Source organism: Chlorocebus sabaeus, chromosome 20 (assembly GCF_047675955.1).
Source record: "Chlorocebus sabaeus isolate Y175 chromosome 20, mChlSab1.0.hap1, whole genome shotgun sequence".
NCBI lineage: Eukaryota > Metazoa > Chordata > Mammalia > Primates > Cercopithecidae > Chlorocebus > Chlorocebus sabaeus.
In genome coordinates, this window is record NC_132923.1 from 28,462,895 (window position 1) to 28,489,993 (window position 27,099).

Consider the following 27,099-nt stretch of genomic DNA (forward strand, 5'->3'; position numbering starts at 1 on the left):
AATTAGTGGGGAGATAAACCTTGTCATGAATCAGAAGTGCTGTTATAGTTAAAAAGTCAGTTCTACCCAAATTGATCTCCAGATGCAATACAATTCTAAGAAAAATTCCAACAGGTAATTTGGTAGAAATTTATAAGCTGATTTGTATGAAAATGTCAATGATCAATAATAATAAGAGAGCAATATTATAAAAGAACAATGGTGAATGTATTCACTCCCTATATCTAGATTTACTATACAGCTATGGAAATCAAGATAATGTGTGTTGTTGAAAAATAGAACATATATCAATATAAGACAAAAGAGAATTCAGAAATAGATCCTTCCATATATGCCTAATAAATGATCCTTAGACATGAACATAGTTATATGTATATATACATAATCACCTTTTGATGATTATCTATTTTTATCTTCAAAACAGGTAACATTCAGAGAACATAAAAAGAAGCCACAATAGAGGAGAAACTATATTTATCTCCAACAAAGGATTTTTTAATGGTATGTATATATAATGCAGTCTGATAAGATAAACAGAACAATGGAAAAATTTCTCAAAAGACTTGAATAGATACTTCAGAAAATAAGATACATAAACGGTCAATTTGCAAATGAAAAGATGCTCAACTCTTTAGTCATCAGGGAGATCAATCAATACAACAATGAGATACCATTACTTATCCATGAGAACGGCTGAAATTAAAAAGATGGAAAATACCACATATAAAGCACTTGGAAGTTTTATACTTGCGGGAATGAAAAATGGTACAACTCCTTTGAAAATCTGGCTAACAGTTTCCTGTAAGACTAAACATGTACAGATCAGATGGACAGTCCTTCCAATCCTACGAATTTACACACTATATCCACACAATGATCTGTATGTGGATGCTCATGATGCTTTATTCAAAATAGCCCAAATCTAGAATGATACAAATGTCCAGCAATAAGTGAATGTATAAACAGACATGGTATAGCCACACAAAGGAATACTACTCAGCAATTACAAGGCATTTACTGTTGCTGAAAATACTCACATGGATGGATTTTAAAATTAATATAACACATGAAAGAAGGCAGACACAAAAGAACACAAGTATAATTTCATTTATAGAAAATGGTTAAAAATGCACTGCCAGAAAGTGACAGTGGCTCCTCAGACCTGAGGGTTGAAAGACTGATAAACTGCAAAGGGTTACAAGAAACTTTGGGCTTATGGAAATTCCTATATCTTGATTGTAGCAGCAGTTCCATTAGTGTATACCTTTGTAAACATGCATTGGATTACTCATTTTAAAGTGGTGTAGTCTATTGCACCTAATAAATATCCTTATAACATTGATTAGTCATCTTAATTTCTCCATACTAGCAATTAGCAGCTAGAAAATGAAATTCAATAAAAAATAATAGAGATTAATATCCAAAATCATTACATGCTTAAGAATACATATAATGAAGCAGGTAAAAAGCCCCTGAAACCTATTGGTGAGAGAAATTAAAGAAGATTAAATAGAGAAATATATTATATTCAGGGATTGGAAGATTCAATTTTGTTAGGATATTACATCAACATAGTTCTGATTACTGTTTCTAGTAGGAATTTTTAGAGAAATGTAAAACCTAATTTCAAGATGTATTTGAAAATCAAAGAACCTATAACAGGCAAGTCAGTCCTGAAGAAGCAGTAAGTTGTAGGAGTTATTCTGCTGGATTTCAAAACTCATTTTAGAGCTACAATCATTTAAAAACCATGGTACTAGTGTAAGTATATAGAAGTATATCAACATACAAAGAATACAGACTCAAACATTATGTTCACATAGATACAGTTATTTAAAGTTTTTAAAAACAAAGACACCAGTGCTTCTCATTGGGGAAATTGAAGACTTTTCAATAAAAAGTTCTTGAGTGAAAGAAGTTTAAGACCAGCCTGAGCAACATAGCAAGACCTCGTCTCTACAAAAAATTTAAAAACAAAAAATTAGCCAGAAATGGTGATGCATGCCTAGAGTTCCAGATACTTGGAAAGCTGAGGCAGGAGGATTGCTTGCACCCAGGAGTTCAAGGTTGCAGTGAGCTCTAATAACAACTGCACTCCAGCCTGGATGACAGAATGAGAATCTGTCTCAAAAAACAAACAAACAAACAAAAAAAAAAACAAGCATCTCACATTAATAGTAAGTGGCCAGAATATAATGCTGACTGCAAGTTGTGAGGAAATATATTAAATGAAACAAATTGAATTCAAGAAGTTTTTTTGTTTCGTTTTGTTTTTTGTTTGTTTGTTTTAATGTGTGTTTGCTTGTTTTGCAGAAATGAGGTACAGGGGAGAGAAACACCTACTTGGAAAGCACCTACACAACTGAATTGGAAAATGTGGAAAGCAGATTGGGGAAAGGGGACTCTTCCCGAGATCTGGCTCCAGTACTTACAGCAAAGGGAAATTGGGCAAGTTACAGACTCTCTGTGCCTTGGTTTCTTCATCAGCAAAACAGAATCATCCCATAAACTGTAAGGTCCGTGGTATCAGAAGGTCCCCAAACTGACTGCACATGTGAGTCATGTTAACAAACACATTCCAGGCCCCACCTGAGGGTACTGAATCAGAATCCCTGCAAGGAGGACACTGGACTTGTATTTGCACTGACCTTCCAGGTGTTTCTTACTCTGGTCAACTTGGGGGTAGGAATCATTGAGCTCTATCACATCATTCCAAAGCCAAAACACACAAGCAGAACAAGAATGTATTCAATGCAGTCTCTAAAGAGGAGAAAACTGTTGGGGGAACCTAGAAGTGAAGGAGACATGCCTTGCTGGGCTCCATCTTAACTTTATCCTGAGTATGGCAGAGACACAAGCCCTTCGGGACACGTGCCTGAAGCAGTGACAGTCCAACCTTGGAACAGTGGAAGCCCTAGTTTCAAATTCAAGCTTGCTTTGAGTAGATGTTAAGTTTACATCTTTTTGCATGGCAACAGGGGCAATTTTCTCCAAGCTGCTCAACTTACAAGAAAAGGAATCGTACTGCTAAGACTTCAAACTTCAGCAGACTTGGGTAAGTCAGTCTTATAAATCTGTTCTAGCCACCTAACAAGAAACCAGAACTTTAGCAAGTTCTTTCACATTCAGGACAATTGTGTTCACTAGATCAGAGGCACTGAGACATGAAGAAAAGACCCCCTAAAAAGGGAAACCATTCCTTCCTGCTCTAGGACATCCCTGCCAACTTCAGGGAGGTTGGAACACAGCTGCCCACTCTACAGTATGGTTTGCTTTTGTGTCTGGAGAGCGTCTGACATCCTGAGACCTGGATCCATTTCAGAGAGCTTTGAGAAGAACCTGAATCACTGATGGAATTGGACAGTGCATGGAAATGGTTCAGCAGGATGAGGGTAAGTGCAGGACACGGCCAGGTCATACTGAAAGACAATGAGTGGCACTGATGGGGACAGACAAAGATTAAAAACAAAAGTTTGTGCTTCGACTTCAGAAACTCAAACCAATAACTAATTTGCTCTTATAAGTAATAATGAGTATTTTTCTATTTACATGAGAATTTAACCTCAAAACAGAAATCAGAAAAATATTAAGTCCAGGGCATAAAACCTAAGCCGTAGCTTATTTTATTCTTTCTAAATAGAGTTAAGAGTAAAATCTTCTCTGTAAAAAATATATGTCATGGTTACAAAAAGGCAAAAATCTTAATGAGAATCATTGGTATTCTATAGAAGAGTGAATTAAATATAGCCAAGGGAAGACCCAAGTGTCATACTTCTCTTGTATATTAGGAAGTTCCATTGAAATTCCAGGTAATAGAGGTTATTTCCCATACTGTTAAAGCGAGGTTGCAGACACTTCTAAACTTTAACACCAAATACTCTAGTAAGGCACAACTCTGTTCTGGAAAATGATACAGTAGTGAATACTATTCCCTTGACTCAATATGGTCATTCTGCCAGAATCACAGAAACAAAAAAATGGAAATATGGCCAAATACATGATTTGCTATCCTCTTCTTCAGGTTTCATACCTGTTTCTTATAGATAATAACATTACCTTAAGGATTATGATGAAAATACAAAGTCTAAATATGTGCAGTTTTGGGGAAAATGCCTGGTACCAATTGGTCGATTAATATTATTCATAATTATATGATTATTCACTGAATTATATGGATTCTGTGAATAATCACTGAATAAATGTGATTGCTTTTATTGACAATGCTCAAGACTCATCCCTGTGTGACCTCAAGGAAGCCATATAACTTTTTGATCTTTCTGATCTGCAGTTTCACCATTTTTAAAATGAAGAAATTTTGCAAATTTTTCCTCCTCCCATATAATATCAGGTCTCACACACACCAGAAAATAGATTTATTTACAGCCTTTGCTACATCTCAAAGCACTGTCATTACACAGTGTAGTTGGAGGATGGTGCAGGCTGCTGAGAGGCACGCTTTACAATGGGATTGATCCAGTCCTCCTCCCTTCACTTCCACATGAATGCTGAGTAGCCCGTGGTCACACTTATCACACCTCAACTCAGGCAAGTCCAGCAGCCAAACTTAGGAGACTTAGGCTACAGGACAATCTCCCAAGTTCTAGCCTCACAAAATCTAGGTGGGGATGAAAGCTGAGAAAGTGAGGAGGTGGTTCAGGGGATCACGCTCCCCTACTCATCCCTCTCATCTCAAACTCACCTTCTAATGCACAGGAACACTGAGGATCACCAACCACCCCGACCATGAGCTTGATCTTGCCAGGTTCTGTTACTGGAATGCAACCACACATCAGTGGTTTAGAGCAACTCAAAATGTATATATATCCAACAGTGTTCCATAAGAAGTGTTCATGGCCCTGTTCTTTTCAATATATGGGAAAACTAAATGAAAATAGTTACAGGTTTACAAGACTTCCCAAGATATATGGTCACACATGCTTTCAGGGGATATATACAAATGATTTTCATCACTTGACACCTTGAAAAGAACTCTTGTGGGACTAGAATGATCTTTGTAAGTGATAAGTATGAAACGAGTGTTCAGTGACATTAAAAAAGCAAACCAATCCACGCATAGAGGAAGAGCTATGGACGTAGGGATGTGAAACTGGTCTTAAGTGTAGTGAAAAGACAAGATGCTTCCTCAGTAAGAGAAAAGAAACCAACATAACAATGGGATGCATCAAGAATACTGAGAAAGGATAGAAAATATTTTTAAAAAATAAATTATTCACTGATTTTCAGTAGGCACAGAAAAAAACTGCAGAAGACCCAAAGGATATCATAGCAGTTTAAAATTTGACATCTTTCACTTGTGGAAAAGCATTGAGATCATTTTACCTTAAAAAGAAGATGGCGTGACTTTGTCACTACCACTAAGAAAACAACCTTATGGGAAAATATCTCTACCTTGATGATTTTATACACACAAGAGATGAGCAATGAGAAACATGCTTAGATATATTGGGAAAGAGGTGGGCCTGTAGCATTTTCACAAGGGTGCACTAATACTGAGAGTGACTGCTGAAGAAATGGTCCCCATCAGTGACCCTCAAGTGAGACCAGGGAGCCTAGTGTTTCAGCACAGGCTGGGCAATTGGAATACAGGGCTCCTAAGATTCCATGACACCCCCACCTTCTAATTCTATTATTGCAACTGCAGACCGTTACCTGGCACGCTGGCTGCTACCTCCCTCACTCTTGTCAGAGTCGGAGCTATAGGCAGTGCCTTCACCTCTGAGCTCAGGCATCCTGGACCCTGTTTTTGCGGTTAAGGACTCTAAAGTGTTGTGGGGTGTTGATCAAGTTTTTCTCAGCCGTAAGTTAACAATTCCAGTTATTGTCATCGCTCAGTCCTGATGAAACCTAACTGATTTCACTAGTTTTTGACCCATCATGTATTTGGGTTTCTTCTCCCGAGTCCCTGACTCTAACTCTTCTGCCACAAACATCAGCATGGTGGTATCTGCCGACCCTTTGTCCAGCGAGAGGGCAGAGATGAACATCCTAGAAATCAACCAGGAATTGCGCTCCCAGCTGGCAGAGAGCAATCAGCAGTTCCGAGACCTCAAAGAGAAATTCCTTATAACTCAGGCTACTGCCTACTCCCTGGCCAACCAGCTGAAGAAATACAGTAAGTTCTATAGATTCGCCATCAGAAAGTGATGAATGACCACCTGTCTTCTCTCTGAGAAACTGAACAGTCTCTTCATCAAAATTAATGTCATCCTTCCCATACTTCTAGGAAAATAGAAATGGGTTTTTTAACTTCATGATGTTAAGGATGGAAAACAGAGGCGCAAAGTATTTAGCAACTTTTCCACAATTGCAGTCTGGTGTGAGGTGAGAGGAGAGTTAAAATCCATCATATTGACTGCTGACACAGGCACAGAACCACCTGTTCTTCTCAGCAAGAGGCTAAATCAGGTTTATGAGAATCCTCTCTGTACCATGTAAGATGCTGCAGACAGGTAACATCTAGTCTGTTGGTCTAAATGTCTGGGACTAATGAACTTCCATTCACTTCAAACTTCTTTGTGGCCCAGTAGGCAAAGCTCTATTCTTTAAACATAGTGACAGTACACAGCACCTGCACTAAGGAGTTTAAAGAGGAGACTCCTCCTAATAGTAACTGTGGCAGCCATAAGTGACAGCATCAAGGGCAGGGAGTACCACGGTGAGAGGGAAGTCCTGCTTCCTGGGGCACAGGCTCTTATTCCTAAAGAGGAAGAAAGCTGGCACATAAGACATTGTGGAGGTAGCAGTGTAGTGTGCAGAGCAGGGACCCTGGGCTCCTGGGTTCCATCCAAGTTGCCTATCTTCTCGGTGCCTAGGTTTCCTCATCTGTACATGGGTTGTACAATAATACGTACCTCAGAAAAGTGCTGCAATGACTTACGTGATACATTTCTTCTCAATCTCCTAGAACAGTTCTTGGCACAGAGAAAACACTCTCTATTAGTTCTTCATTCTACTGTGTCTAACTTAATTCAAAGTTTATTAGTGTTTTGGCATATTTCTACTAAAGCCTCAGGGTGTTATGCCTCATATTTTATGCAGTTATATTCAGATATGATATTTTACATATTTGACATACTTGTGCTTAAAATTTCCAGTACCAGGGAAACCGTGAGTCCCATAGTGCTAAGGGTCTTTCCGACTGTGCAGGATATTATTACTTCATGCCCCAGTGCAGTGTTTTACAGGAGAGGCTGCAAGGCTTGGGAAAGTGTCCCAAGATTCAGAGTCAGACCTCAGGGACTGTGAATTCTGACTCTGCCTTGTTCCAGGTGGATCATCGTGTCAAGTTACTTGATGTGCCCTTGAGTTTTTTGTCCCCATCTCTAAGTTGGAGAGTATCAGATGCCAGAAAGTTGGGAGGTTGATAAATAAAGATGCGGAAATGCCTGCCTAGAGCCTGGTACTGGGGCTGCTTTCGTCCTTGGGATGGATGCTGCTGCCTGCCCTGATGGCAGTGATCCCAGCAGCTTGTTCAGCCTTGCACTGAGGCAGGTGTGTCTGTCTTTTCTCAGAGTGTGAAGAGTACAAAGACATCATAGACTCTGTGCTGAGGGATGAACTGCAGTTCGTGGAGAAGCTGGCAGAGAAGCTCAGGCAAGCTGAGGAGCTCGGGTGAGTAGGCCCCGTTGGGGGCAGACAGATGGGCAGGGGTGTGAATCTCTGAAGTGCAGAAACTCAGCTGGGAGAACTAAGAGCTAAGCTGGGCCAGGACAAGGGCAGGCATTTACATGGCAGGCACATGTCACACAAACATTTATAAAACAGAGAACAGTCATCTTAGTAAGTTATGGGTTGCAGTTGTTTCTTGAACCTTGTTTTCTCTTTTTAAAACAAGGAATTCTTGAGGTGAAATTTGCATAACCAAAGTTAATTAAAAGAAAGTGAACCACCCAGCAGCATTTAGCACACTAAAATGGTCTGTGATCACCACCCCATTTACTCTTAGTTAGAATCACCTCGTGACTGACTGGTATGTCATTCGTTCAATCAATGTTGCCTTCTTGACCCTGTCCTTTTTTTCTTGCTACATCTTTCCAATTCACTCCATTTGCACCTGGTCGCATTTCTGTGCATGGCTTTAGTTTGAGTGACTGCAAGATGCACTGTGTGAATTTCCATATAGAAATGTCCATGGCCAAAGTGAAGAACTGAAAGGACATCCTTTTGGAACTGATCTAGGAAGACACTGGCTTTTGTTTACAGAAAAGAAAGATGAACGGAACATCATGGAGGATCTTACAGGAGCACTCTCTTATATAGAAGAAGCCTTTAAAAATATATACATAACTTAAAAAAATATATATATATATATATTATTTTATTTTTCTCTTGGCCAAAGGCATTTCCCCAAATATGTGCTGACCTTCTGCTTGGAAGGCTCCTTGTGGACATTCTCACAGAAACCTCTGTTGCAGTGTTAGAACTTATCACTCATCCCTTTCCATTATTAAATCTTCTCTACTATCTCACCTTAGGCAATATAAAGCTCTGGTTCACTCTCAGGCACGAGAGCTGACCCAGTTACGGGAGAAGTTACAGGAAGGGAGAGATGCCTCCCGCTCACTGAATCAGCATTTCAAGGCCCTCCTCACTCCTGATGACCTTGACAAGTTCCAGGGTCAGGATCTTCGAGAGCAGCCGGCTGAGGGGCGCAGGCTGGCAGAGCGCCTTCTCCAGAAGCTGAGCCCAGGTGAGGTGGCCACGGGCCCTGATGACACACAGCTCTAGGCTTATGGAAGTCCCCAGACCTCCACACCTCCACAATGACAATTTTATGTGTAGTGTATCTTTCCAGTAAACATCTGTGGGCATGACATGGCCAGAACTTCCTGTGTAAAAACAGAGATGGGAAACCCGTGGGGCTGGAGGTCACAGTATTGCAAAGGTCTCCTCCTTTCTTGATGGAACATGGTCTTTGCAGTAAGAGGCAGCATTTGTCCAGTTTTAAAGGACAGGAAGAGGCTGTGACAGGAGGCAGCTTGTTAGAGTGAAAAGAGCCTGGGCCTAAGAGTGAAGGTTCCCAGGCTCTATCTTCAGCAATGTCTTTGGCAACTGTCTCCAGCTGATTAATTTATCCTTCCTAGGTTTCTGTCTCTAAATCTGTAAAGGCAAACAAATTGTCTCTGGCATTCAAATATGGGAACACTTATGACTATATTGCACATGAGATAAAGCCCCTTGCTGTGTCGTGTTGGAGAAGGCACTTGAAGTGCTGGCATTTGGTGGTAGGAAGTGGCTTAGGCTGGAGCACTCCCCATGGAGACAATGTCCCTAGATAACGAAGTGTAAGCCACCTGGAGGGCCCATGAAGTCCCTGATGTATGGAGTATTGTGGGACAAGGCTGTTTGTCCTGTTCTAAGAGAAAGATACAGGTTCTAAATGCGAGCTGTGACAGGACACACAGCCTGTGCCTGGGAATCAGATCTGTGGCAGGATTGGGGAGACAGCTGCTGAAGTTCAGAGAGAGACTGGACAAGTCTTCAGTGATATGAAGAGGAAAGGTCTTTTCAATATTTGGCCACATCTTGATGGTGACCCTGCAAATCAGAAACGCATTGCCTCATGCATCAGGAAACCATTTCAGGGCATTTTCTTAAAGGTAAAACATGAGAGCTTTCAGTACAATGCAGACTCATACATATAGATGTTTGTGTCTCCGTGCACATAGGGCTCACTGTGCTTGCATAGGTGAAGTGGGAAATATCTGAATGGATACTTCTGTATTTGCAGAGAATGATGAAGATGAGGATGAAGATGAGAAAGATGAGGAGGTTGAGAAAATACAGGAATCACCTGCCCCCAGGTAACACTGTATAATCAGGAGCAGGTAATGGGTGGTAAAACATGAAAAGGGTCTCAGAAAGAACACAAGGCGGGTGAAGGTAGTCACAGATTCCAGGTGCAGGATAAATAAAGCTGCAGAGTCCACTGATTCCATCCACTGACCCAGCAAGGAAATAGCCCTGTTAACATGCTTGTCCATTGTCTTCATGGTACACGTAAGCATGACCCTAGATGAACTCACAGCCCAAGTGACTTCCTGCACACACAGAGGAGACCTATTCTCCCCTGCAGTGAAAGCCAGGAGGAGATGCAAAGCTGCTTTCTACACAGTTGTCTTTATGTTCTTTTAAGGAAAGATAAATAGCAGAGAGGCAACAAGCAGAGGAATTAGGAAGTACCTAGCAAAGTTGAACACAAAGAAAAGTACCTAGATAAAAAGTTTACATTTCACAGCACAATATTAAAATTAAAAAAAAAAAAGAAGGCACACCATCTCTGGAGTCTACAATGGCTCAAAGGCTTGTATTCCCGTGGCCACCATGTGTTAACTACAACCCAGGTTAGACACACTGTGTGGCAGCTGTTTTTAGTTCTCTGTGTGCTCTCAAGACTGTACCATACAGAGACAGCTGAGTCTCCATCCTCAGCTCCTACCTACCCAGTGCAATGATCACCAGCCCCTGTTTCCTCTCTGGTTTTCTCTGCTCTGTTGCAGAGAGGAGAGGATTGTCTGTTCCTTCTTAAAGGGAAACTCCCCTTTGCTTTCTGAGACCACTCTCTTATGCCTCCTGTCAAAACCAGTAGGACTTCCTGGGGTCCAGTGCCTTTTGGTTTAATCTTCTGTCATTTCTATCCCACCGGGCACATCAGGGAGGTGCAGATGGCTGAAGAAAAGGAAGTTCCTCAGGACTCACTGGAGGAATGTGCAGTCACTTGTTCAAATAGTCATGACCCATCTGACTCCAACCAGCCTCACAGGAGCACCAAAATCACATCTGAGGAAGACAAAGTCGACTCTGCTCTGGTTGTAGAGAATGAACCCTCTCATGATGAAGAGAAAGAAGCTCTAAACATTCTCCCAGGTAGCCTCTCTATTCTTTGTCCCTCCTGCCTCTGTCTAGGCTGAGGAAGATCAATTCTGAGGACAGGCTGCGTACATACATATTGGTTTGATTTACAAACTAAGACAGAGCTGGGTGCAGTGGCTCATACCTGTAATCCCAGCACTTTGCGAGGCCTAGGTGGGTGGTTCACTTAAGTTCAGGAGTTCAAGACCAGCTTGGGAAATGTGGTGAAACCCATCTTTACACATAATATGAAAAATTAGCCAGGCATGGTGGTATGTGCCTGCCATCGGAACTACCTCGGTGGCTGACAGGGGAGTCACCTGAACCCAGGAGGCAGAGGCTGCAGTGAGCCATAATTGCACCACTGCACTCCAGCCTGAGTGACAGACAGAGGCCGTGTCTCAAAAAAAAAAGAAAAATAAAGAAAGACAGAGAGAGAAGGAAGGAAGAAAGGAAGGAAGGAAGGAAGGAAGGAAGGAAGGAAGGAAGGAAGGAAGGAAGGAAGGAAGGAAGGAAGGAAGGAAGGAAAGGAAGGAAGGAAGGGAAAGAAGAAAGAAAAGAAAGAAAGAAAGAAAGAAAAAAAGAAAGAAAGAAAGAAAGAAAGAAAAGAAAAGAAAGAAAGAAAGAAAGAAACTATGATGGTATATTGCACACAGAAAAAAAAGAAATTATGATGGAATATTGCACACTGTTATCCGAGAGTCAGAGACCTTTCCTCACCTCCTTGTCCCATAGCATGACTTTGTCTTCCTGGCCCCAATGTCAGCATATTGGACCACAGGCAGGTGTGACAAAGTCATAGCCACCTGTGTACAGGAGGTAGCTCTCAGGCCTCCTGGCTCGGTTCCTATGTCTCTTGTCACATGCAATAATGATTAGTGTCCCTGAACAATGTCCATGGAGTTTCTATGCCTGTACAGGCCACTAACAGTCTCACCTGTGTATTTGGAGCTGTTGTTTCTCTGGATTCACTGTTCTCAGACCCAGGCTAGGTCTGCTTTAGGTCAGCTTGTCCCAGTTAAGCAGTCACCTTGAAAGCAGGACATAAACACCTCTACCTTTATCTCTCTTATAAGTTTCCCTAAACAAGGCTGGGCCCTGAGTTCTTCACCCCGTGAGTAGCCAATGTTTCTGTGTAACACCGCAGACTCTTTTTTATGCAAGAGTTGTTAGTATTTATCCATCAGTTCAGTCTCCTATATAAATTTCTCTAACCATTCATTGACCATGATATATGATGAGATAAATCAGTATTGCAACAACACTTCTGGAGAGTAGTAAGGGCAATTTTTGAATTCTTGTGAGAAAAGTTTTGTTTAACTGTTGGCACAGACTTAGGTCAGAGGAGAGGTGATTATGATCTGCCAGACGAGGGAGATTTTGTTTCATGGGTATGGAAAGAAGGTTCATCTACTTCTGACAACACTTAATGTAGGACACCTTAGAACCTTCCTGTCAAAATGTCACATTCTTACACTGAGGATATTTATGTTCTTGTGCTATCACTGGGCACTGATTTCATCTTGTGTGACGTGTGATTTCCTTACTGTGACTTGCTCTTCTGAATTTGTTTACAGAAAATCAGAATGATCATGAGGAAGAGGAGGGGAAAGCACCAGTGCTCCCCAGGTAACTGTGGATTCGTGGATTGTTAGTTCAATAGTGACACCTGGACACCACGGATCCAGGGAAAATAGGAAGCGATGAATTGTCTCCTCCATTCATCCAACTGCAAATTACTCCTTTAACAATGTTGTCTTCTTTATTGTGGTAGTTGAATAGGTTTCCATTTCTTAATCCCTCTCAAGCATGGGAACTGACAATCAGTTGAGCCAGGTGAACAGATCAAACTCAGGGATTTCCTGATCTCACCTGTGGTCTCCCATGTGGTTAATCCAGAGTGAGATGCATATCTGCTTTCTGTGTGTTTTGTGTCAGCATGTTGGCAACTACTTAGTTGCAAGAGAGAAAATTAAAAATAAAAATTTCATATGATGTCAAAATATTGAAAAAGGGGGACCATAAAGCAGCATCTGTGTCTGGAATGCCTCAAGAGCTCTGGTCACTTGGATGCTGCATGTAAATGTCAACACAATTTTTGTGAAGGAAGTGAAGCCCCATGTTAGATCTCTCTGCTGCAAGTCATGCTGCTAGTTTACCGGGAGAGTCTGGGTCTCCAGCAGCAGCTCGTTTGTGGCAAGTGCACTGAGCACCTGCTGCTCGCATTGCTCTGTCCCCAGGACAGTCACATCCACCCCACATTTAGAAGGATGGGTTTTCTCTCTTGGAGGAGATGCCCCCTTTGCTCTCTGTGGCCACTCCCTTTGTGTCCCATCAAATCACATGACATGCTGTGGTGTTGAGTCTGTCTTGATCTAATCTGCTGTCATTCCTATCCTACCTGGCTCATCAGGAAGCTGCAGGAGTCTGAGGAGAAGGGAGTCCTGCAGGACTTAACAGAGGAATGTGATTTTTCTCATTCTAGACACCATGATATATCCAACTCTTACCTGCATCATGAAGTCACTTTCTTGGCACTGGATGAAGAGAAAGTTTGCTCTGCTCAGGATGTTGCCAGGGATTACTCCAATTCCAAACAGGATGAAACCCCACTTGGCTTCTTAGGTAGACTCCCTATTCTTTGCACCCCACAATCTGTCCATAATGAGACATGTCATACCTTCAGGAAGACACGATGCTTATACACTGGTTAGAACCAGGCTTTAGGATTAAGTTTGTAGGAAGGCATCCTAGGAGTCAGAGTTGTGCTCTGTCCTCCTCCAAAACCACATATTGTCTTTCATCTTTGCCCCATTGGCAAATCACTGTACCCAAGGTTGACCTGACAAATTCATACCCACCTCTGCAGCCTGGGTGCAGGATGTATCCACCAGTTCTCCTGATTTAGATTTAATCTGTCATCTCACATGAAATCTTCTAATTTTCCCTCCCAAACAACCTGCGTTTCTCTGCCTGTCCAAGGCCACTGGCAGCCTTATCTATATCCTGTCATTACCATCGTTCACTTCTCTCAGGCTAGACTCCCTCCCCTTTTAGCAGGCTTGTCTTAGCTAAGAAGTCTCGGAGTACCAGAACATAACACCACTATTAGATTTTGTATGTTTCTGAAAGGAGGCTGGGCCCTGGAACTCCCTGCCTCATTAAAGGCCTATGTTTCCATGTAGCGTTAGAGATTCATTTGATTTAATCTATCCTTCTAAATGTACATTCTACAAAAAACACCAAAAACATGTTATCAGATGGAAACATACTGAATACTGCAGTAACCTGCTAGGAAGCATTTAAGTAGATTTCCAGGATCTGTTAGTAAATAGGATACGGTTAACATTTTGCTGTGACTCAGGACAGAAGGGACTGTGATGATGACCTGTCATATCAGGGAGATTTGCTCCATGGCTCAGGAAAGCAAACCTAGTGACTTCTCACAAGGCTCACCCTGAGGCCTCCTGGAAAGTTTCTCTCACAATAGCCTGTTATCACACCGAGTTTATTTATGCCCCTAGGTAGGATTGGACACAAGGTTGTGCATGTTTGAATGGGATCAAGTTCATATGACTGGTCTTCTCTTAATTTACTTGCAGAAAAGCAAAATAATCTTGAAGAGGTGAAAGGAAAAGAAACAGTTGATCCCAGGTAATTAAAGAAATTCAGGGGCTCTCAATTCAGGGGTGATACCTTTGGAACTCATATCCACAGAAACCCAGAAAGTCCTGAATATACCAGATTAATCCCTTCATCCAACCAGAAATGATCCTTTCTAAACATGTTTTACATTTTCATTGTGATAACTTGCATCGTTGGCCATTTCGCATTAACTTCTCAGGTTCAGTACATAAAACCAGTTGATCTTCTGAACAACTAAACAGTCCCAGAGATTTCCGTAAAGCAGCTATCTCTTCTTATGTTTTCAACCAGCCTGAGATGCATATCTGCTTTCTGTTGGCTTTGCATTAACACAGTGCTAAGCATTTCAAGGCAAGGAAATTAGGTAGAAAAAAATTATTATTATACCACACATAGTAATGAGAGAAGAAGGACTTGATGGCATGAGATTTTGGGAACATTATTATGCCTCAAATGCTATGTTTACTTGGTCACTACACATAAAATTTAATACCATTTAAAAGAAAGTAATGAAGCCACCATTATGGAACATGATATTCAGTAAGTCACGACTATACCATACAGAGCGACTATACATACATACACGACTATACCTCCTTCCTCAGAAAATCGTGATCTGGCCACTTTGCTGAGTTCCTGTTGCTTCTCTCTCTCTCTTCTCTCTTTCCCTCTCTCTGTATTGCAACCTACCCCATGGCAACCACACTGTGACCCACCAAGAAGAGGAGAATATTGAACTCTTTAATGGGCTGCCCCATTTGTTTTCCACCATCACTCCCTCCTGCTTCACGTGAAGCCAGCAGGGCTCTGAAACTCCTTGGATTAATCCTTACTCCTTCCTACCTTACAGGCTCAGCAGGGGACCGCTGAGGGTGGACAAGCATGAAGTCCCCCAGGAGTCACTGGATGGATGTTGCTTGACTCCTTCCATCCTTTCTGACCTACCTCACTCCTACCACCCTTATTGGAGCACTTTGTACTGTTTTGAAGAAAAGCAAGTCAGCTTGGCTCTTGTAGACAGTGAGTACTCCATTGTGAACACGATAAATCTCCAATTGGTATCCCAGGTAGAGTTCGAATTCCTTGCACCCCTGGCTGGACAGAGACGTGTCATTAGTGTGAGCAGGACTCACAGAAACAGGATGATTTGCATCAGAATTGAAAATCAAGTTGGAAGCATAGACATGGGGTGGGTCAGTGAGCTCTGCTCTCCTCCTCATCTCAGACCAGGCCTGTGTCACCCTGGGCCACCGTCACGACATTGACAAATTCACACCAACGTACGTAGCACGTGCCCAACAGGTATCTGTCAGGCCTCTTAATCTGAATAAGATTCGTCTTGCCACCTATTGTGTTCCTTACAAATTTCTTTCCCCAACCAAGTCCTATGAGATTTACCCCTGCCCAAGGCCTGTGGCATCTTTGTCTATGTTTTGGTAAATATATTACCCACATTGCAAAGAACATAGTCTCATTGTCTGTGTCTCTGATGTTGACCTGTTTTAGGTGAGCAGTACATTTGCTTTTGTTATGTTTCTAGAAACAAGACTGGGCCTTGTCACTCCTAGATGTCACGAATAGACAATGTCTCTTTGTAGTACCAAAGATTCATTTTGATTGCAGGGTCTGTATGTTCTCTCCTTCATTCTAATTTCAGTGTCTAAAATCCTTGCAACCTTGAACAATGTGGGTATTTGATGAATGAAGGCTGAATAGTGTAGTTTTCCTTCTAAAAAGCAGTTGGGGTGTTTGCCTTGAATTGATGTGAAAAAAATTGTGTAACTATTTGCACAAAATCAGGACGGTTGATGTTGGGATAATGATCTACCAGAACAGGGAGATTTCATTCCCTTGCTCAGGGAAGAAAACCAAGGCATCTCTCTCATGACAGGACCTCAGGCCTCCTGGAATATTTCTCTCACATTGTCCTGTTCTCCCACTGAGGAAGCTGATGTTCCTATGTTAGGACTGTACAGTGGATTGTCTGTGTGTGTAGGAGAACCTGCTTAATGTGTCTGTCTCTGTCTGACTTTATTTGCAGAAATTGAAAAGGATCAAGAGGAGGTAGAAGATCAAGACCCACCGTGCCCCAAATAACTCTGAGGAATCATGGACAGTTAATTCAGTGTTGATATGAGGAGTCTCATATGCAGGGAAAGTCAGAGTGTGCAGAATATACCTGCTCCACCTGTTCAGCCAACCATGAAATAGCCATATTGATAAGGTTGACTCTTTTCATTGTACACCTGTATTTGTATTTCTTCCTTATTAATTCCTTTCAATTCTACTAATCTGCATTCAGTTGATTCTATTGAACTGATCAATCACAGACATTTTTTTCAGTCCCCTTTTCTGTCCTTTTTGCTTAAAGTGAAGTTGAGCTGCACATCTGATGTCTGCCTCTTTGGCATTACCATGTTTGCAAGTATTTGACAGCACGAAAGTGAATGAAAATAACTCTGTCATGCTACAATGTTGAGAGCAAGAGATGTTGAGGATATAGGAACTCTGTCTGGGAAGACTCAAGAGTCTGTATTCATTTGGCTACTGATGCTAATTTCAACAAAATGTATGCAAAAGTGCCGAATGCATTGTGTACTGGCAGTTTCCCACAGGGATCACTCCATCTCCTTCCTCCCCAGCTCATTGCCTGCCCAGTGCACTGAGAGCCTGTCACTCACTGTCTCCTGTTTCAGACATGGAAGCATGGTCGTATCTCTCTGAGGGGACTGTACTTTGCTTCCTCTGGGCCTTCCTGAGGGCCTCCCTATAAAACCAGCTGGGCGCAGTGGTGTTGGTTCTCTCTGGTGTTTATCTTTTGTCGTCTTTACTCCAGGCGCAGCCAGGAGCTGCCAGAAGTAAAGGAGCAGGAAATTCCAGAGGACTCCGTGGATGAAGTATACTTGACTCCTTTAGTTTACCGTGACCTATCTGACTGCCACCCGCCTTATAGCAGCACCTTGTCCTCATTGGAGGATCAACTCGCCTGCACTCCTCTGGGTATAGCCTGTGAGTACCCCAGCCTGGAGGTCACAAACCTTCGCTGTCCTACCAGGCAGCCTCTGTATGTTTTGTTTCTGCAACTTGTGCAACTCAGACAGACCACCTCCCCAGGCAGGCCCTAGACACTGAGCCTGTTTTGAATTTGGCTCTTGGATCCAGTTTTAAGGACAGACATCCACTGGGTAAAGCATCCTCTTCTCCTGTTCCAAGTGCCTCCTCTGTCACCTGGCTCCTTCTCACAAGAGCAGGCTGTGGCTGTCAAAACAGGCCAGAGAGGGGTGTGATGAGGGCTTATTGCAACTCTTGGCCATAGTAGCTCTGTTGGAGAAATTTATATAACACACCTCCTTCTTTAAGATAGGGCATCTGTCTTTTCTGAAATTATGTTGCTAACTACATGTCCTTATCTCTTCTCTGGCCATCCAGATATGCTGGGAGTTTTTCCTGATTATTTGGAGGCCTGTTTCATGATTCCTGTGTCCCAAGCTAGATGCTCTTCTTCAGGGATCCCCAGCCATAGGGCCATGGGCCGTTATGGGTCCATGATCTGTTAGGAACTGGCCGCAGAGCAGGAGGTGAGCGGAGGGAAAGCTTTTCAGCCTGGATTCCACCTCCTGTCAGATCAGCAGGGGCATCAGATTCTCACAGGAGCTCGAACCCTATTGTGAAGTGCACATGCCAGGAATCTAGATGGTGCTTTCCTTATGAGAATCTAATGCCTGATGATCTGTCACTGTCTCCCAGTGACTGTCACCCCCAGATGAGACCACCTAGTTGCAGGAAAATGAGCTTAGGGCTCCCACTGATTCTACATTATGGTGAGTTGTATAATTGTTTCATTATATATTACAATGTAATATTTATAGAAATAAAGTGCACAGTAAATGTAATGTGCCTGAAACATCCCAAAACCATCCCCCCTAACCTGGTCCCTGAAAAACTGTCTTCCATGAAACCAGATCCTGGTGCCAAAAAGGTTGGGGACTGCGGCTCTACTTCCTCTGAGGGGTCTTCCCTCCACTGACGCAGTCCAGCGTCCCTTCCTTTATGCGTGGCCAGGCTTGCATCCTCTGCAGAGCTCCAGTGGTTTTCTCCATGTGTGGGTTTTAGTTTCAATCAAGTTTTGGTCTCAGTGCTATATTCTCATGAAAACCATCAACAACTAGTGTCCCTCATGAGGTTCTGGCGTAACCGATGAGCAAAGCAGAGTGGTTCCTGTCCCCATTATGTCCCAAAAGGCCTTTCTCTGAGCAAGTGCCCCTTGAGATAGCAGCTTCACAGGACGTGTAAAAACAAAATCCAGTTTTCATTTCTTCTTGCTCATTCTCTCTCTTTTTTTTAACTTCTATTCTGGGAATTTCATGTAGATTTTTGAGGGTTTTACCCATTACATTGTCTTCTTGTAAGAGCAAGGAACTCTGTGCTGCCCCTCAGTATATTGAATTATGTTGTAATGAAATTAACAAAAATGCCAGGTGTGGTGATTCACGCCTGTAATTCCAGCACTTTGGGAGGTCAAGGAGATGGATCGCCTGAGCTCAGGAGTTTGAGACCAGCATGGGTAACATGGTGAAACCCTGTCTCCACAGAAAAAATTAGCGGGGCATGGTGGTACACACCTGTAGTCCCAGCTTCCTGAGTGGCTGAGGTGGAAGGATCACCTGAGCCTGGTTAGTTGAGGCTGCAGTGAGCCACAATTGCACCACTGCACTGCAGCCTGAGCAACAAAGTGAGACCCTGTGTCACAAACATGCACACACACACAAACACACAGGGACACACACACAAAGAAAGAAACTAGCAACAAAAATGTTGGCCTCTATTCTATTCTGATCAGTAAGTGCCTTTCATACTGGGACCATCCCCTTTCCCATTTTGCATTTGAGTTTCAAAATAGCAAATACTTTTCTAGGATCACAGTGATTCATGAAACAATTAACATACACACTGTCCTTGCACCTGCTGTATGTCCTGCCCCTTTGCAAGCAAGCTCTGTCCTGCTATAACCCATTCAGGGCTCAAGGGACACTTGTGAGGGGGCAGTGGCATCTCCATGTTGGAGCTGAGGTCATTGAGGCATATTTAAGAAAACTTAGAAAACCTTGCAGAGAATGAGGATGTGGAGAGGGGAGGAGAGAGAGGAGCCTTACAGCAATGTGGATCCAGCCCTGCAGGCCCCGTCCCCATCCTGAGTCCGACCTGGACTTGCATGAGGTCATTGGAAGTCTTTTCTTAGTCCACTCAGAATGTGTATTCCTCTCCCTGTGGAAATGGAAATAATTTGTTTAAGGGGTGCCACCCGAACACCACTGGAGCAGTGGGTAATGTGAGGATCGTGTCCTCTGTGACCTTCCTAAGGAACCGCACATGCTGTTCTGTGGCTCTTGTGGCCCCTGAATTTCCGGGAAGGGACTGGTCCCTCTCCTACATTGCCTCTGTCTGCTGACACCCACTATATGGCAATAGGATGGATATGTGTGGGCAGGGGGTCAAACCATTATAAGCAATGGGAAATTCAAAATGTCCCAGAACCCAGAAATTTTGCCTCACTTAGTGTTTGGTCTGCAGCATCCCAGCCCCCTTTCTCGTGGTTCTTTCTCAAAGCCTCGCACTTCTAACTCTTGGCCTGTTCTTACAGCCTGTGTATGGAGAAAAACAGCTCCTTCTCTCCTGTGCTCTGAGGGCTCTCTAGAACTTTCCCTCTAGGCACAGGAAAGAGATGAATAATAACAGAATAATCAAGATGGTCTTGTTAGACGATCCAAAGCCCACTGGACTGAAGCAGAGGTTTTTCACTTCAGGGACACCCCAGCCTGGGCCCCTGCTGTGTCAGTGTCCCCAGACAAAGACAGGAAAGGTGACGTCGTCTGCACTGACATGATGTCTGTCTGTGTGGCGTGGGTCACTGGGTGGCTTTACTGAGAGCAGGGACATCAGGGATGCATGTTCCGGGCATGCTTAACAAAGGGAAAACTCAGATTGTTCCTACTGAAGCCCCTTCTCCTTTCAGCTCCCACCAATGTAGCCGGTCCCCAAGGAACTTGGAGTGGAGACTTGAGCCACCACCTGTCAGAGGTGCAGACTTCACAGGCACAGCTGGAACCAAGCACCCTAGTGCCCAAATGTCTGCGACTACAGCTGGATCAAGGGTTCCACTGTGGGAATGGCTTGGGCAGGCGGGGCCTTTCCTCCACCACCTGCAGCTTCTCAGCCAATGCTGATTCTGGGAACCACCGGCCCTTCCAAGGTAGGGAAAGAAACAGAGTCATGAAGCTCTCATCCAGGTGTTGGTGGTCACCATGCTGTCGGTGCAGGAGGGAATGGGACCACTCTGTGCTTCCTCAGGGTCAAGTTGAAATTCATGATGCTCCAACCCAGTGAGATGAGCAAAGGCCTGGGGCTTAGAACCAAATCTGCTCTCAGGTTCTGGGTTTGCCACTTTCTGCTTGTTGACTTTGGCCAAGGTTTTTGTCTTTTTGCTATTTACGTCTCTGTTCCCTCATCTGAGATAGCTGGAAAATAATATCTACCTGCAATCTTGTTGGGAATATTTATTATTATAATTTCTGAAGGGTCTGATTCCATAAAAATTGCCCAATAAACCTAGGAATAGGTGTTATCTAATCCTTTTATCTTTCTCCTCAGTTTACACTTAGAAAGTGACTTCACGGATGATGTCTCCTGTGAGGTAGAGCAGTTATGAAGATCTCTGCTTTCTAGGGCCCCTCTTCCTCTCCTTTCTCACACAGACTCTTCTGCCAGTTTTCTTCCTCTCCTTCCCCATCCCTCATGAAGCCAATTTTCCCCTATCAGGTACTTTCAGTAACAACCTATGAGGCACTTTGAATAACAGTGTAAATCCTGGGCCCACACTCAGTCTCCTGACATGTCCAGCTTCCTCTGCTTTTTCTTCTGCTTTTTTTTTTTTTTTGAAATAAAAGGGTAACTTTCACATGGAAAGTGTTCACATCAGTCTGTTTTATGAAATTCCATTTAGTTCAAATTCTCCACTCATGTCCACGGCCATGTCCTCAGTTTCTGTCTCACAGGAATCCACTTCTGCTCAGATTTCCTTAAAACCTGGGTCGTGTTCATTCTCACTCTCCGTCCCACTCAGTATCTCCTCCTGGAGCCCCTGGGGCTGCCTGGTGCTCATCTGTCAGGCGATGCCCTCGGCTGAGGAATGAGGGGACCCCTGTCCTCAGGAGGAGGGAGGGTTGGGTGAGATAACGAGCACCATCTGGGTCCGAGGAGAGGACACATGGAAAGTGCTCAGGGAGTGTTGGGGGATACGCAGTCCCTGACACGTGCCGTGAAAACTTATTTAAACTGATTTCTTCCCACTGGACTCTCCTTTGCTTCTCTATGGATTCTCACACCCCCAGCCAAGACTCACCCCACTGGCTCAGACACACTCCCTCTTGCTCACTTTCCCTGGAGTCCAGAGCCTGAACCAGGCACCAGGTAAGAGGACACAGTGAATGTCTTTTGTTTCATTAATATTTTCCTTCACCTGGTGATTTCTCCCCGCTGTCTACCAGGTCATTTGTTTCTCCCACACCTTTTCTTTCTCATTCTTCTCATGTTGCTATTTTTTTCCCCATTTCAATGGACCTGAATAGTGACGATACTGTTACATTCAATCTCTCCCAAATCCCTATATAATATTTTTTCTCTAAATTAAAGTACAGATATATGCATTTATATCATTTGTCCTATTATGTGTGATTATGTATATCTGGTGTGTATGCTATATAGGGTGTATATATATGTAGCAGATCATATAATGATGCAACTTTTATAAATTCTCTAGGTTTAGTCTTCCTGATTCTTTTCTCTCATCACCTGCTGTCACCTCTGTCTGATCTCACCTCGGTGCCACATGGGCTGCCACCCTGCCAGGCCCTTCCATTCCCATCTCCTGTTTGAACACAGCTCTGATTTAACTTTGATTTTTGTAATCTCAGCTCTCCCCAAAGCATAGCCTACATAGAGTTTTATATCCTTGCCTTTGCCTTATCTACCTGGAAGCTATTTGTGTTTCTTAATCTTGTGTTTCTTGAATATTGCTGTGAATTGGCAGTGCCTGTGGCTCCTGGCAATCTTGTCATTACTGAGCAATGTAGGAAAGATAAACAAAAAGAAAACATTAAAGTGACTCTATTGGCTTCCCCTCACTCTTTGGACTTTCTTGTCCAAGGCCCCTCTCTTGATTTGATGTCCTCTGGGTGGAAGAGAAAGTCACAGTAAGATCGTGGGTGCCAGTGGATCCCATTGGCTGTAGTTTTATTTTCAGAGCTCATTTTGTAGCCCTCCCTGGGGATGAAGAACCCTCCCCAGCTGGAAGATGATGCACTTGAAGGCTCAGCAGACAACACACAAGGGTGTCAAGTCATTGGCGAGATTCATGCCTCCAGTGTCCTGAAACCAAGGATCATCAAAAGAAAACTCCCGCTCAGCAAGTGGAGACTGGCATGCAGATTCCCTGGCCTGCAAGCTTAGGGTGCAGAGGTAATCACATCTACGGCTGATAGCTGCACTCACTTCTTATTTCTCTGTCTATGGTGACACCTCATTCTCCCACTGCTTTTTCTCTTCCATTTGTTCTCTCCAACAGCAGCTGTAACCTCTGTCTGGTGTTACCTCTGTGTCCCCTGGGTTCCCACCCTGACAAGCCCTTTCTACCCCCATGTCCTCTTGGCTCTCTGAACTCTGCTCTATTCCTTCTTTAATGTCTTGAGAGTCCCTCTCCTGGACACAGGAGAGCCAGGCCTCCTTGTCCTCATCCAAGTACGTAGGTTAAGCTGCTGAACACAAGGACGTTTGCCTGGAATCACACTCTCTCTTGGGAAATTTAACTTTCCTCCCTGCATCCCCAACTCCATTGCCTCTTTCTGCAGAAATCATTGCTTTAATACATCATTTACACATCGATTTTCCCCTTGAATCTTCTTTGAGCAACCCAACCAAGTCAACTCTTAATCATCACTTGTTCCTCTGAATGGGAAGTGTTAAAACTAAGCACAAAGAGCCCCACTTAGGAAACTAAATTAGAACCGGGGTCACAGGTGGGAGTTCCCTACGGGCCTGGAGTCAGGTTTGTCTTTAGCCCCAGATGTGCAGCCTAGTGCCAACGTGGATGGAGTTGCCAGGGTGTCAGTGTTCTCACCTCATGGACCCGCTTGAGCTGACGTTAACTGGAGAACTATGACATTCTAAAGGGACATCACTCCAAAAGTACATGCAGAGGGCAGGACTTCAAAACTGCATACATCATGAGGTTCATCATTGCAACCTCTCTCCTTTTTATTCTCATTTCCACTTCTATAACTCCAGTTAAGGGCCTAAAATGCAAGTCAGATACATCTTGAGGCCAGTGTATATGAGAGAGAATTTTATGAATTAACTTTGAGAAAAGTGACTCCAGGACCAGCTTTATGCATACGCAAGATGACAGACAAGAATCTGTCTACAGGACAATGTTTGCTTTGGCCCAGCCCTGTTGATAAGAGAGAGATTGAACTGAAATTGTCAGGGAGAAGGCTACAATCCATGGAACCACTGGGAACAAAGCCAATCATGAGATAAATGGGGAAAGGGAAGAAAATGATGGGAAATTGGGCTGGTCCATTTAGTATCTCTACATTCCTGCTGCCATTTAATAAGCACCTGGTGAGATTTCAATTAAGATGAATCCCTTCAACTCACACCTTGGGATTCTCACTTACATGGCCTGGGGTGTGGTTTGAGCATCTGTAGTTTTAAAATGCTCCCATGTGATTCTAATATGTGGCTAAAGGTGACAAGGACCCCTGGTCTACTATAACCTCAGGTTACCAACATGGAAGTGTCACATACGTGTGGCTACTCCACAGAAAAGGCTGAGTATCCATCAGCCTTTGATGGTATCTGTATTCCCCTCTCAATATTACTGTTTGTGTAGCATAGAAAAAATCAATAGGAAAAACAAGAAAATTAATAGATTAGACTTTTAGCCTCTGCTTGAAGCACACTTGCTCAGTTTTGAATAAAAGATAAGAAATAGTCATTATATTAACACCTAATGTACAGAAATAATACCTCCCACATTACATATAGTGGAATTTAGTATTTTCTTTTGCATTTTAAAAGAAAACTTCCACTTTACATTTCCCCACACCCATTTTATAGCCCACTCATGGGCTCACCACTGCAATGTGAAAATTTTACTTTTGGTCAATTATTGTCCTTCCACAAAATCCCTAAAGAGAACTCATCGGTCTCACTTTCCTGAAGAGAATACAATAACAAACCAAGACTGAAATTCTTCAAGAGACTGTGTATGAATACTTCTTAATGCCTGTCTTCACACTGGCATAAAATATTAAAAAGAAACCTTTCCCAAAATCTACTTGAGGAAAACAGTAAGTGGGAGGGGAGAATGTAGTAAAACACAAACTAATCCGTTTCACTTTGTACTTCAGAGTTTTCTTGTTCTAGATATTGAGAATATTTCCAGAGATCCCTTAAGGTGGAACCAGATGTGGAATCAACTTCAGGGCATTAGAGAAAATAAGTTGGGCCATGGTTACAGTCCCCGCTCTCTCTTTACTAACTCCATTTTGAGTCTCTTTTTTAAAATTTCCTTTCTTTCCTGATCCCCTTTGGACAAATACTTATAATTATCTTTTTTTCTTCTTTTTAACCAACCAAAGAAGCAGAAGCAACATCATATTTATTTGTAAAATCTTATTCCTGCAGTTGCCAAGGTGACCCAACCTCCTCTCATGACTGTCGAGACGTCCAGACTGGAGCCTTTCCTCTCGCTTTCTCCAATCTTTATTGAAAGGGTCTTAGTGGGTGGATTCTGATTCCTGGGTTATCAATAGCAAGTCATGTGGCCTTAGTTCAATCTTACCCCTGTGGCATCACTACTCCTCTGTTGTAAAAGATGGACCTGGACATGTCTATTGTCTGAGGTTTCTGCTGCTTCTCACGCCCAGGGTTCTTCCCAGGGCCTTCACGTTCCTCCCTAGAAGACTAGGACAGGGAGTTGTAAAGGGGTGGGTTTCTCTGCAGAAAGTCCTCTCCTTCTGCTCCCCTCTGTTTCTGGGCAGGCATCATTGATGCTGAGCACATCCTCACGTGGAGGAAAAGCCATCACTCTGCTCCAGACAGAGGGGATCAGGAGGAAAGGGGCTGATGTTCCCCTCTGCTGGTTGTGCATAGGTGGGGTCCTTATATCCTGCACCCCAGGCTGACTGGAAGCTCAGGGAAGTTCAGGAATGTTTTGTTCTCACTTGTGGATGGCGCTTCCCCCTTCAGCCAGCCCAGGGCTCACCCTTCAGCTCATCCTCCCAGCAGAAGATCCGTTTGCCCCTGAGATATCACTACTTAGAAGTCTCCAGACTCAACCACGGGGAGGACCTGACAAAAATGCTCATTTGATTTTTTCTCTCTTGCCCCTACAGATACCAAATACTGCTGGAAGGATGCAAAGGATGAAAGGATGTCACAAAAAGTAGCTTTTACACTTGATGAAAAAAACAAAAACAGCAAAGCAAGTTCAAGTCCAAACACAATACTGCAGGGGTCCTTCACTGAGGATTGAATTTTAGACACAGAATACTCTTGATGATTTCAACCCACTACGCTCCTTTCATTTGAGAAGCCACAGTCCATCCCCCTCCAATTGTAATCAATGCCTAGGGAGACCAATGCCCAGATGGACAAACAGCATTCACAGGCCTTAGCCCTGCTCCTCTCAATTCCCATCGTGTAGAGAACAGGAGTCAGGAGCTGCTGGCAGGAGACGGCATGTCAGCTGGGACTCTGCCAGGGCAGAGTATGAACAATGCCATGTTCTTGCTGAAAACGCTTAGCCTCAGTTTCATAGGAGGTAACCCTCAGACAACTGCAGAATGTAGAACATTGAACAGGACAACTGACCTGTCTCCTTCAAACACTCCATGCCACCACCAAGAACACAACAAAAAGGAGAAGAGACATTTTGGGCTCAAAAAGAGTAAAAAGACGGTGTAACTTGTGCCTTTTTAGTCATTTTGAACCCAAAATATCTCTTCCTCTTTTTGTTGCTGTCATTGAGGGTGGTGACATGGACTTGTTTGTAGAGGACAGGTCAGCTGTCTGGCTCAATGGTCTACCTTCTGAAGTTATCTGAAAATGTCCTCATGATTAAATTCAGCCTAAACATTTTGCCAGGAGCACTGCAGAGTCCATGCTGTGAGCTTCCTACCTCAGTCCCTCTGCAGGCAGAGAAGGCCCAGTGTGTCCATCCCCATTGTTGTGATACTAGGATGGTCATTTGGTAAAGGAGGGGTCTAGGAGCTCTGTCCCTTGTAAAGACACCTTGTTAATAATTAATTTGGAAAGTGGTTTGAAATAGTATCAATATCCCGTATTCTAACGATCTTCCTCTGAACATTTTATCATCAATTAATCACCCCTGCCTGTGTCAGTTATTATATTTATGTCTGTACTTTGAAAACTTTCTATCTCAAAATCTCACTTTATACTTGCTTTTGCTGGCATTCTTCGTAAGAAAAAATATTCCCTGCCCGAATTTTAACTTTCATCCAA

The 27,099-nt window shown here is 43.2% G+C and overlaps 1 protein-coding gene across 1 annotated transcript; it reads left to right on the forward strand.

Annotated features, from left to right (window-relative positions):
• Positions 1-5,920: 5,920 nt before the first annotated feature.
• LOC103224327 (NBPF family member NBPF4) lies at positions 5,921-26,314 on the forward strand. The gene is given in 14 exon segments (XM_073008115.1): positions 5,921-6,133; positions 7,533-7,632; positions 8,496-8,710; positions 9,752-9,824; positions 10,676-10,887; positions 12,450-12,501; positions 13,358-13,497; positions 14,475-14,526; positions 15,368-15,537; positions 16,559-16,606; positions 17,350-17,526; positions 20,531-20,767; positions 22,817-23,031; positions 25,971-26,314. Coding segments are annotated over 14 exon segments (1,923 nt in total). The 5' UTR covers positions 5,921-5,955; the 3' UTR covers positions 26,025-26,314.
• The last annotated feature ends 785 nt before the right edge of the window (positions 26,315-27,099 follow it).